At 39.7% G+C, this 12,126-nt stretch overlaps 3 protein-coding genes across 3 annotated transcripts; all 3 read right to left on the bottom strand.

Annotated features, from left to right (window-relative positions):
- Nucleotides 1-404: 404 nt before the first annotated feature.
- LOC116324899 (tripartite motif-containing protein 16-like) lies at nucleotides 405-2,217 on the bottom strand. Its single transcript, XM_031745675.1, has one exon. It carries the CDS (start codon nucleotides 2,215-2,217, stop codon nucleotides 520-522), a length of 1,698 nt encoding a protein of 565 aa, XP_031601535.1. The 3' UTR covers nucleotides 405-519.
- A 2,928-nt stretch (nucleotides 2,218-5,145) lies between these two features.
- brcc3 (BRCA1/BRCA2-containing complex, subunit 3) lies at nucleotides 5,146-6,646 on the bottom strand. Its single transcript, XM_031745667.2, has one exon. The coding sequence runs from the start codon at nucleotides 6,531-6,533 to the stop codon at nucleotides 5,751-5,753; it is 783 nt and encodes a 260-aa protein (XP_031601527.1). The 5' UTR covers nucleotides 6,534-6,646; the 3' UTR covers nucleotides 5,146-5,750.
- Nucleotides 6,647-8,322: 1,676 nt separating this feature from the next.
- Nucleotides 8,323-11,663, bottom strand: LOC116324905 (E3 ubiquitin/ISG15 ligase TRIM25-like). The gene has a single exon (XM_039615276.1). The coding sequence runs from the start codon at nucleotides 11,498-11,500 to the stop codon at nucleotides 9,806-9,808; it is 1,695 nt and encodes a 564-aa protein (XP_039471210.1). The 5' UTR covers nucleotides 11,501-11,663; the 3' UTR covers nucleotides 8,323-9,805.
- Nucleotides 11,664-12,126: the final 463 nt, after the last annotated feature.

The raw sequence follows: 12,126 nt of genomic DNA, 5'->3' as shown, positions 1-12,126 counted from the left end.
GGCTGATTGTTAGCATTTTTCTTAGCATATTTACATAGTTGCAAATCAAACACATTTGATATAATTCTACAAGGGTCCACAAATCCATCAATATTATTGCTGTAATACAAACAGACCAATTAACTATAACCTGTATACGAGATCCATGCTCAAGTCACCAAAATGAAACTGTCACAATTTCTATTACATGTAACATATCTATTACAAATGATGCCATCATAGGCAAAAATATGCTTTCAGTGTTACTATTCTGAGATCCTGGTGTGCAGTGAACCAGGTTAAACAACAACAGTTAAACAAATGAAAACGGTGTGTATTTTATCATATTCATTTTTCTATGGTGTGTGCATAAGAGAAAAGGAATCACTTCATGAAACTATTGGGTTTCCACACAATGTGCGGAATATTAAAAGAAAAATATCATCATACTTCTGCCCGTAATGTTTAACTGGCAGCTGAGGCACAGTGCCAAAGATCAACAGTGGAGAAAAAAGGCTTTAACTTGAAACAGAAACACCTTCATTCTGTAACAGTGTCCATCTGCTCCAGCTCACTAAACACAGCAGACGAGTCTGCACCCAAGAAATGATAAGCTCTAAGTCCAGCATACAGTGGCTGAGTGAATGTGGCCTGGACTCTGTGGAGGAGAGTCATGGTGTCAGAGACGCTGTAGAAAGACAGAACACCTGCTGTGTGATCCAGGTACACTCCTATTCTGGAGGACTGAGGACCTGATAACCATTCACATACTCTTTTATGACTTAATTCATAGTGACTGGAAGAACACCTTAACGCCCAGGACTTATCATTATTTCCAAATTCACTTTCATCTCCTGTTCTCATGATGCTTTTGTATGCCACTGCTACGTAAATACCAAACCCGCTCCACTCTACCTCACAGTAGTGACGTCCAGTCAGACTTTCTCTGCTCAGGACCTGAGACCTGTTCATGAATCTTTCAGGGTGACCTGGATATGCCTGTTTTTTATTCACAAATGTTGCTCTTCTGTTCTCTTCAGATAATAACAGCCGCATGTTTACAGTGTCTGGATCCAGTGTGAGCTGTGTTGAAAATTTTAAGAATTCAGCTCTGGTTTTGGGCTCTGGTTGTGGTAGCAACACATCTACATTAATCACTGTCCGCGAAACTTTTTGCCATCCTTTCTGAAGAACGCCCTGTAGCTTATCTTTCACCTCTGATACAGCAGCCGGCACATCCCCAAAATACAGCAAAGGACGAGCTGTGGGACATCGTGACTCTGAAGATTCATTGAGATCTGAGAGCAGTGGAAACATATTCAGAAACTGGGTGTGATCCTCTGTGTGAGAGAGCTTCTCCAGTTCAGTATCTTTTCTTTTCAGCTCATTGAGTTCCTCCTCGAGCTCTTCCAGAAGCTCGTTGACTCGATTTATTTCAGTTTCCTGCTCGAATCTGATCTGTTGCTTCATATCAGAGCTTCTTTTCTCAATGAGGAGGATCAGTTCACTGAATATTTTCTCAGTGTCCCTCACAGCTTTATCAGCTGACTGATTGATGGCTTCCACTTCCTGCTGAAGCAAATTCACGTCTTTTTTTCTATTCTTGATTCTTTGTTGAATTTTTTCACGACATGGATTGAGCTCTTTCTCTCTTTGAGTCCTTTCGGCTGATGCTGGAACTGTCTCGTGGGCTTTATGTTCATCTATGGAGCAGGCATAACAGATACATCTGTTATCAGTGCGGCAGAAAATCTTCATTACCTCATTGTGGTGAGAGCAGATGGTATCTTGAAGCTTCTCGGAGGGGTCGACCAGTTTGTGTTTCTTTAATGCATCTACATTATGGTGAAGCTGGAGGTGTTGCTCACAGTAAGAGACCAGACACTGCAGACAGGATTTGATGGCTTTCAGCTTTCTCCCACTGCAGACATCACAGGCCACATCTCCAGGTCCAGCATAGCAATAATCAGCAGGAACAGCATACAGTCCAGTCTTTTTCAGCTCCTCCACCAACTCTGCTAACATGGTGCTTTTCTTCAGGACAGGCCTCTGTATGAAGGTCTGTCTGCACTGAGGACAGCTGTGGATGTTCTTCTGATCCTCTTCATCAAAATGCCTTTTAATACAGTTCATACAGTAGCTGTGTCCACAGGGAATAGTTACCGGATCCTTCAGTAGATCCAAACAGATTGAACAGCAGAGTTTGTCGCCATCAATCGGAACTCCTTGATCAGCCATTTCTCCTCTCAGAGAGTGAATAGTTCTGAGCGGAGAAGGAAGGATTCAGACTCCCGTAAAAGTTGACGGGTAGGTTTGAAAATAGATAGGTGAATTTCTTTCAGTCCACACATGCGTGAAACTTGCTTCATACGTCAAACTGATGCCTTGATGGCTGAAAAAGATATGCATGTCCATTTCCCATCAAAGACGTTGTCTGCATAAAACCAAAGGCAAAAACAGATTTCACACATCATATATGATATAAAGAGAAACTCATACACAAATGAGACAAAAATATTAGACATAGTCAATTTTTATTAAGGAAAATGATCCAGAATTACACATCTGTCAGTTTTCTGTGTAACTAGTGTAAAAGTGGTTAGTGCAGTCTGACATGTTATGGAATCTCTAGCAACTGATCAGGCAGATTAACCTTGAAGTAACCAAACGACTTGTCTCATTTTGGGGGTCGTTGTATTTTATACATAATAGATTTTAAAACAGCATGATTTGTGTTTATCATATATATACTGTTTTCATTTTGTGTGACAGGTTCATTAAACCTTTCATTCATTTTTATGCAGTTAAAAAGAATTATTGATCATCTAGTGTCATTTCAACACCAAATTAACTCTAAAATACTTTAATCAGCAACGAATTAAAGTATTAATTAATTTATGCACGCTCGTATTTAATTTGGCCACCAGAGGGGAGTAAAACATAACTACAAGAAATCCTGCTACTGGGCATGTATCTATATCGGTCATTTCATCAAGTTCCATCTAGTATGAAATGTTAAAAAAATGCAAATAAGATGGAATTCACAGCTGGAAATCGTAAATTATTTCTGAGAAGTAGAATATTAAAAATATCTATATAACCTAAGAAGCTGTAATTGGCAAATGCTGAGAATTTCGACTTAGACTTTTTGACCACATGAGAACTAAAATAAACAAGAAATATATAATTATTACAACTAAAACGTAAAAATGACTCATAAAATTCAAAAACAATTTGAGAAAATGCATCAAATGAAAGTAGGGGTAGATTTTCAGATGGGTACTCTTAGTCATCCCTATGTATGATGTATCATGATTTTGCCTCTATATGATCTTTTGACCTGTACACTAAATTTGGATTTGACCTTGCTAGTAACAGGAAATTTGCAACACTGAAAGCAAAGTTACATGTTTTAAGAGTATATAAAAATACCCCAAAAGTGTTCTGTTTAATTGTATTTTAGAAAATACTTTTGAAAGCACTGTAACTCATTCTCAAGTCATAATAATAATTCAAGTTATTATTATTATTAGGATTGGTTGTGGAGACAGCCATAGACAGAAAACAACAATCTGCACGACATAATATCTTGGGTAAAAAACAAAAACACTCACTGTAATTAACCACAACCATTTTTACAACAACATAAAACAGATTTCAGCTGGTGTTTAAGAGTGATCTGCTTCTCGACTGCCATTTATCTTTATCTGCATTTATTTCCATCTCTTTTTATTCTATTTTCACCTCTGCCTATTTTTTCTTTGTGTGTCTCGCTGGGAGACTTGTTTAACAAGTACCTATAGATAATCAGGTTCCCTTCTGAAAGACAGAGACAGAGAGAAAAGCACAGAGAGAAATGGAGACAGATATAGAAATATAAATAGAGAGGGTGGATTTGCATTTGGTGTGCACGCCTGCACATCATAGAAACTGTAGAGAGTCCTCATGAAGTGTCCTTAGGCAAGACACTGAACCCCAGTTTTTTCCTCCTGCATCATCAAATTGTATGTGAATGATATATTTTAAAATATATTAATATTAATAATATATAAAACACAATATAGTCACTGTAGGTAAGTGAACTAAATAAATAAATAGCTTGACGGCTTTCAGCTTCCTCCTACTGCAGACATCACAGGTCACATCTTCAGGTCCAGCAGAGGAGTGATCAGCAGGAGCAGCTTGGAGTCCAGTTTTCTTCAGCTCTTTCACTAACATGGTGTTTTTCTTCAGAACAGACCTCGATGTGAAGGTCTGTCTGTCCTTCCGATCCTCGTCATCAAAGTGCCATTTAATACAGTTCATACAGTAGCTGTGTCCACAGGAAATAACCTGAGGATCAGTAGATCCAAATAGATAAATCTGATAAATCCCAGAAAGACAACTGTTGCTGGAATTTTTAAAATTTGTGTACCCCTAACTTTAAAGACTCCAGCACTCAGCCAGTACAGTAAGTATATCCAGGTATGCTTTACTGTACTGGCAGTAAAGCCTATGCTTATAAGATGCCCACCAGATGGTCCTTTTCTGCATTTGTAATTCTATATTGGCAAGATCCCCAACAACTGGCTGATATACAGCCTTAAACCATGACTGAGTCTCCATCATGTTTTTCAGATGGTTGTAGTTAGTCACTTACTGTTGTACCTGTTTCCTGAGCTCATTCATACATATTGATGACAATTTGAACCAAAACTTTCACATTTGGATTTGAAGACCTGTTGAAGACCTGTTGCCACTGATTTCCCCTCCATTTTCTAATTTGACATAATTCTGCATTTTCCTCCAGTTTCCTTTTCATAAGACAAGAATGGCTTCTTGATAGCCATCGTTCCACTAACACCATTTCTGATGAGGCTTCGGTGAACGGTAGATGGATAAACTGATGTGTCAGATACAGCCATCAGGTCCTGTGTCAGGCCTTGGCTGGATGTTTCCTCTGAAACCAGTTTGGCTCTACATGGGTATCATTGTATGGGAAGATGCTGTATGATATTGCAGATGTTTGTAATGTTTGCAGTTTGTGCTTCATAACTGATACCCCTCTAATATCAACCCATCTGCGACAATCACATAAAGTTATAGTAAGTTGGTTTTAGTGTGTAACAGGAATTCATGATGTATACTGATCTAACTTGTTTGAACTTACAGTAACCTTGAGCCGTGCACGATTTAAACTTTACTTTTATTTAAGGTGACCAGATTCTAACAGCTAAATGTGGGGAAAAGAGGATATCTGTGTGAGGCAGCGTGACTTCCTCTCTGAGATAATACAGTAACCATAAAATCAAAAAAAGAAGTTTGCTTTGCTTTTCATAGCCTTCCCTTTTTTCCATTGCAAAAAACAATTTTTATTCTGTCTCATTTCAGTATGGATTCATCCACAGATGAGCACACGTCTTTTCTGCAACATGTTATGCAGCTTGCATGTTTTAATTTTGATTGGAGCCAATCAAAAAATGTGAGACACTGTGCCAACATGTGCAGCATGGAGACAAGCATTTAAAATGCTGTACAGTCCCACATAAAGTGTGACACCTGTCAGTATTCTGAAGAAAAATTTAAACTGTAGCCAATTATGAATAAGCAGCTCAGAATTGACCAGACATTTAATGTCAACAGTTAGAAACTTTTCACTCAAAGTGTTGAGGTTCAACACCCAGACACATCTGGATGGTAGGAAAACAGAAAAGAAGCTCAAATAAAGGCAGCACATTGTTCTTGTCCTCTGGAACAGACAGCTGGCACTGATCTCCGGACTGTCCTCTGCCTCACATAGCCGCCAGCTCCTGCATTAACTTCTCCTTCTCTCGCTGCAGCTCCAAGATGCTGTGCTGGTTCTGCTCCAGCCGGTCCTCCAGCCACTGCAGCAGCGGCCCGCTCACCGCCGACATCTGGCTGCACAGGTTCTTGGTGAACACCGAGCCGTTGTGGATCTTGGTGACGGGGTCCAGGTGCGCCAGGCTGTGGATCTTGCGGTAGGTGTCCTGCTCCTCCTGGCACAAGATCCGCGGCAGCTCCACGGCCGACTCCAGGCACACCTTTCCGATGGCCTCGCGGGGCAAGACGTGGATGGGGATCTCCACGCGCTCGTACTCTGAGCCCTTCTGCGCCTGCACGGACTGGAAGCAGGTGTAGAGCACCCGGCCCGTCTTAGTGTTCTTGTCCTCGATGAAGCAGGAGAAGATGAGGCCCACGAAGCACTGATCCAGCATCTGGTACATGGCCTGGGTCCGCACGTCGACGTGGGAGGGCCACACGGTGATGTGCGGGTGGGAGTGGTACCAGCCGACCACCCGCATCGGCCGGCCGGTCATGTCCGCCAGCCGCTCCGCCTCCGTGGAGGCCGCCGACAGCTGCTCCGGGGAGATTTCCACCCGGTCTTTCCTCTTGTCGGAGCGGCGGAGGATGATGACGGAGTGGATGTGGACGATACGGGAGACCTCCACCTCCCCGATACACAGACCCATCACCTCCTCCTTCTCTGTGCTCAGCGCGTGGTTCATGCACACCAGAAAGGCGTCGGACTCCAGGTGGACGGCGCTCACCGCCATTATTTTCCCTTAAATTCGGTAAAAGGAGGAAAAAATAAACAAATCCGACAAACACAGCCGTACTTCCGCGTTCTCACGTGCCACACCAAAACATTCCGTGTAAGTGCAACAGCCCTCTTACACAAGGGTTCCGCCTTTCGGTCCCTTTATTTTATTATCACGATTAACTAATGAGGCATATGGAACGTCAGGACTGCCATAATGAATTAATTAAATACACCATTAAATAATTATTTAAATGTGGCAATAATTAATTAAAATGTGAAATAAATAAATAATTAATTAAATGTGTCAATAATTAATTAAATGTGTCATTAATCAATTAAATATGTCAATAATTAATTAAATGTGTCAATTATTAATTAATTACATGTGTCGTAAATATTTATGTAATTAATTATTTCTGATTTTAATTAATTATTGCCACATTTAATTAATTATTTAATGGTGTATTTAATTAATTCATTATGGCAGTCCTGGCGTTCCATAGAAGGCACTCCATTGTACAATTAATAATATCTGCGGGGAATAAATGCATAGAATTATTACGGTATATTGGGGCTTCTAAAGCTTAACTAAATGTGACCCCCTACCTAGAAAATGTATATAAATATATTTTTTCCTGTCACTTTCAATATGAAGGTTCCCACTCCAGCAGCTTAATTTTTTAAAGTTCTCAATTACACCAATTGACGATTTAAAAGCTTAAAAAATATAAAACAAAACAAAACGTCAGATAATAATTTCTTCTTCATTTCTTGCTGACATTTTTTCTCTTTCGAAACATGATTCACTGCGAAAATTGACGCCAGTGTAGAAACGCACTTTTTCATTTTAGGCCATCGTTCTAAATGCAGTTTATAAATCGATAAATACTGTATTTACTCCTATAAACAATCCAATGTGTAATACTAGGTTATTTTTATAAAGACTATATTAAAAACGGAAGGCCCGAGGCAGAGACCATTGCAACCAATCAACCCCTGACCCTGAAAAATGAAGCCAATGAGCCTCAAATAATCCATATTCTTTGTAAGATAGGTGCATTAAAATGCTCGGTTAGCTTAATTAGTTCAGTGGCTCCCTGGGCCATAGTCATACCAATCATTCAAAGTGGCCACGCTTCTAATTCCACGTATTAACCAAATGCATGACTTATGCAAGAGGAATCACATTACAGTTCTTAAGAATATGAACTGAACTTTTGGATAAACAGAATTCAAATGGGTGACTTATTAAAAATCTCACAGCATTTCTGAAAGAAGAAGAAGAAGAAGTGGTGGGGGGCACTTTTGGTGTGGCCAGTAAAGAAATTGCACTTTGTGGCACTTCCAAGTTTTATTGTGTTTCTTACACACTTCGTCTTAGCAACGCAGAAATATTCCACAGAATCAACGGAGTCCAAAGCACACTGTGACAAATCATCCCCCAAGTTTCTGAAGAAGCCAAAATAAAACCTGGTCAAATATGTTACCTGACTTGGTCTTTGGGGTGATATTAAGAGAAACCACACATCGTTAAGCAGCCCTACATGCAATGACACAACAAATTTGTTCATCTCTTGTGTCCTCCATGCTAAATATTTGACCCATCCATCAAAAATATAAAGGTGAATATAAGAAGCAATTTTTAGAAAAGCTTTGAAGGTAAGCAATAAAATCTATACTGTCTTTTGCATCTTTATAGTTAACCGAAGGGAAAGAATTGACAAATTCAAATATTTAAAAACAAAACTGGACCATTAAAATCTTTTTTAAAATAAAAGACACAAACTAAAATTATACTGTGCTTTAAAATAGATCCATATTTCTTTATTGAAAATAACAATCAGAAATCAAGGTTTTTAATTGCAAAAAATGTTAGAGACTTAACAAGGATTGTGCAAATATTCACATACAACAAAACACAGGTTTAAACATTTCAAGCAACTTCTCTTCACTGTGCAAATGTTCAAATTCATTTGAAAATAACTACTCTTTGACTACAGAGTTCGTATTTTAAGCTAATAATACTGGAGTGTAAACATGTGAAAAAAAGACTTGTGTCTGAAAACACACAAAGTCTTGAGCTTTAGCAAACTATGAAATAAATCACTGGATCTTCTTTACACTTGGTTTTAAAACCAGTCTCGGCTCAGTCCAGGTTTAAATGTGCTTTTCTATTTTTAAATAATGATCATAAACCTGACATATGTTTTAAAAAACTAAAACAAACAAACAAACAAAAACATGATTTGACAGTTTAGTTATCAAAAAGAAAACATATCACAAAACAAACTGATCTCTGTAAACCTGCTGACGCCCCCTCCACACCCACACCCGCTTTACTTCAGCTGACTCACTTCCATGTTTGCTTTATTTAATTGCTCTGGAGATTTAGGAATGTCTGCTAATGTAAACAGGAGATGACAACACAACTCTGTTTAAGCAGAGCAGAAGCGTTCCAGAAAATAAAGGTGGGATATATTAAGTATTTAAAAAAAAGAAAAAAAAAAGCTTTGCTGAATTTTCTACTCTTTAGGAGATTAGTATGTTAACTCTAATATGTTTGTGTCAAATTTTTCACAGAAGCATGGTTACATAGAAAAGTTCCCTACTTTTGTTTCAGTTCATTGAAAGCATCACCCTTTTAGTGGCTATACAACAGGAACAAAGACAAAAGTCAGATAACGCTGCTGTGTATTAGCATGCTAAGCAACTTAACCCACTTCTCAGATTCTATGGAAGCTGAAATGAAAACTGGCCAATATGCCACCTGACTGGACTCTAATGGATCACCTTTGAGGATTTTAAAGAGAAATATTGTATTGACCTACTGTGAGGCTTCTACTATTTAAATTTAAATCAATACAGGCAGTGATGAGTAATAAAATATTTAACTTTATGTTTGGTTCATTCAAACTATTTAGTGCCATTTGAGTCCCCATGACAGAATCTATGTATCTTGTATAAAAACGGTCAAATAATTATTTCTAAAAGCTTTCTTTATGCTATTAACCCTCTTCTACCATAGAAACAACCATATGTGGCCACAAATATTTCTTTTTACAGTAATCACTGACTTTTAGCACAAGTAGCTTGAACTGCTATGTCCCCAAATTGTGTCTTTGTTCAAGTTTAGTTATAGTTTTCATGATTATTGTTACATATCCTTATTTATAATCTTCAGATGCTTTTTTGTTTTGTTTTATGCTATTAATACATCTTTTACTGCCTAAAGTCTTTGCCTGTCCCTCAGTTACTCTCATGAAAATCACTGATTTTTAGGACAACTTACACATGACTTACAGGCACTAGTATTTTTTTGAGCTCGCACAGCTCAGCAGCAGCAGCAGCATCAGAAGAAGCAAAAACACCAAGACCCTGACACAGTGGCTGAGTGAATGTGGTCTGAACTCTGTGGAGGAGAGTCACCGTGTCAGAGACGCTGTAGAAGGACAAAATACCTCCACTGTGATCCAGGTACACGCCTATTCTGGAAGACTGAGGGCCTCTGATTAAAGTGCTGGTGGCATTGTGTCTGAACTGATAACTCTTATTAAAACACTCTAAAGCCCAGGATTTGTCATCATTTCCAAATCCACTTTCATACCCTGTTCTTCTGATATCTTTGTAGGTAACTGCTATTGAAACTTCAAACGACTTCTTCTCCACCTCCCAGTAATGACGTCCACTCAGGCTCTCTCGGCTCAGGACCTGAAACATGTCAGTGAATCTGTCTTGATGACTGGGATATAACTGTTTTTCACTCATCACAGTTGCTTTTTTGTTTCCTTCAGTTAGTGACAAGTGTGTGTTTGCTGTGTTTGGATCCAGTGTGAGTACTTGTGAGTGTTTTAAACATTCTGCTCGGGTCTTAGGCTCTCCTGATGGCACTGAAACACTAACTTCTTTCTCTATCAGTGAGATTTTGGTGGAAGTATCAGTAAGAATCCCTTGTAGTTTTTCTTTGGCCTTGTGCAGAGTTAGTGTCACATCCTCAAAGTACTGCAGAAGATGCATGTTAATCCTGCGTGGGTCGGTTCCCTGATTTATGCATGTCAAAGAGGAGTAATTTTGAATAAACGTTGCATGATATTTTGTATGTGACAGCTGCTCCAGCTCAGCATCTCTCCTCCTCAGCCAACTGAGCTCCCGCTGCAGCTTGGCTCGAAGCTCTTTTGCTCGACTGACTTTTGTTTTCTGCTGGGATTTAATCTGCAACTTCACATCAGAGCGCATGTTGTTGATAAGATGAAGCAACTGAGTAAAGATCTCCTCGCTTTCCTTGAGAGCCTTATCAGCAGAATAATTTATAGCATCCATCTCATGCTGAAGCACCTTCATATCATTCTCTCTGTCCTGGATTCTCTTTTTAACCTGTTGTTGACTTGAAACACGCTCCCCCTCCCATTTAATGCATTCTTCTGAGGCCAAGATCATGTCGTGGTGTTTGTGTTCATACACTGCGCAGAGAAGGCAGATACACTTCTGGTCTGTGCGGCAGAAAAGCTTCAACTCTTTACCGTGACAAGAGCAGATGTTCCCCTGGAGCTTCCCTGATTGTTTGATGAGCTTGTGTTTTTTATAGGCAGGGGATTCATACAGAGGCTGGAGGTGTTGCCCACAGTAATTGACCAGACGCTGCAGACAGGACTTGGTAGCTTTCAGCTTCCTCCCAGTGCGGACATTAAAGGTCACATCTCCAGGTCCAGCGTAGCAGTGATCAGCTGGTAGTTCAGTCTTCTGCAGCTCCTCCACTAACTCTGCCAAGATGGTGTTTTTCTTCAGAGCAGGCCTCGGTGTGAAGGTCTGTCTGCACTGAGGGCAGCTGTGGGTTTTCTTGTGATCTTCCTCATCCCAATGATTTTTAACACAGTTTGTACAGTAGCTGTGCCCACAGGGAATAGTCACCGGATCCTTCAGCAGATCCAAACAGATCGAACAGCAGAGCCTTTTCTTCTCTACTTGAATATGTTGCTGCGCCATTTCACGAAGAGACACTGAGTGTGAAACAGTTTCACTTTCTTATACACACACCAAAGCGCACAGACAGATATGCACAGACACGTAGAAAATACAGACCAAAGCTTAGTTGTCCTTTGTCATGTGTCTCTGCTTCTCTGAAATGAATGAACATTTATATGTTCGTGTTTCCGACTCCCAGCCCCTTTCCACCAGTGCAGTAAGAGGCAGGAAGTTGGAAACATGAAAGCTGTGGGGGAGGCTGTTACAAGAATCCAGAGATGACTAAGGAGTTAGTCAAATCCATTTCCTGGAAGGGGCGGCATGTGTTTACATCCGTGCTGCTTAAAACTAGTTCATCATGTTTGCTTTCATTTTTTCCAACACACTTTATCCTTTTATGGGAAGCTGTTCAGGTTTCCCAATGATGCCTAAACACTCCAGTCAGGACTTAGACAGTTATGTCAGACTTACATGTTTATTGTCACGATTTCATGTTTTACTTTTGCCATCTGTGGCACAGTGTGATGGGCTCTAATAATCCATTTGAACCCTGATGAACTCACTGCCCATTTAATTGTTATGTTAATGCTACACTAGATGTAGATTAATCTCACAGCCTGTCAGCTATATCAAACTGTCCTTAAAGA

The sequence above is a fragment of the Oreochromis aureus genome, linkage group 7 (assembly GCF_013358895.1).
Source record: "Oreochromis aureus strain Israel breed Guangdong linkage group 7, ZZ_aureus, whole genome shotgun sequence".
Classification (NCBI taxonomy): Eukaryota; Metazoa; Chordata; class Actinopteri; order Cichliformes; family Cichlidae; genus Oreochromis; species Oreochromis aureus.
This window is presented reverse-complemented; position numbering and strand designations above follow the sequence as displayed.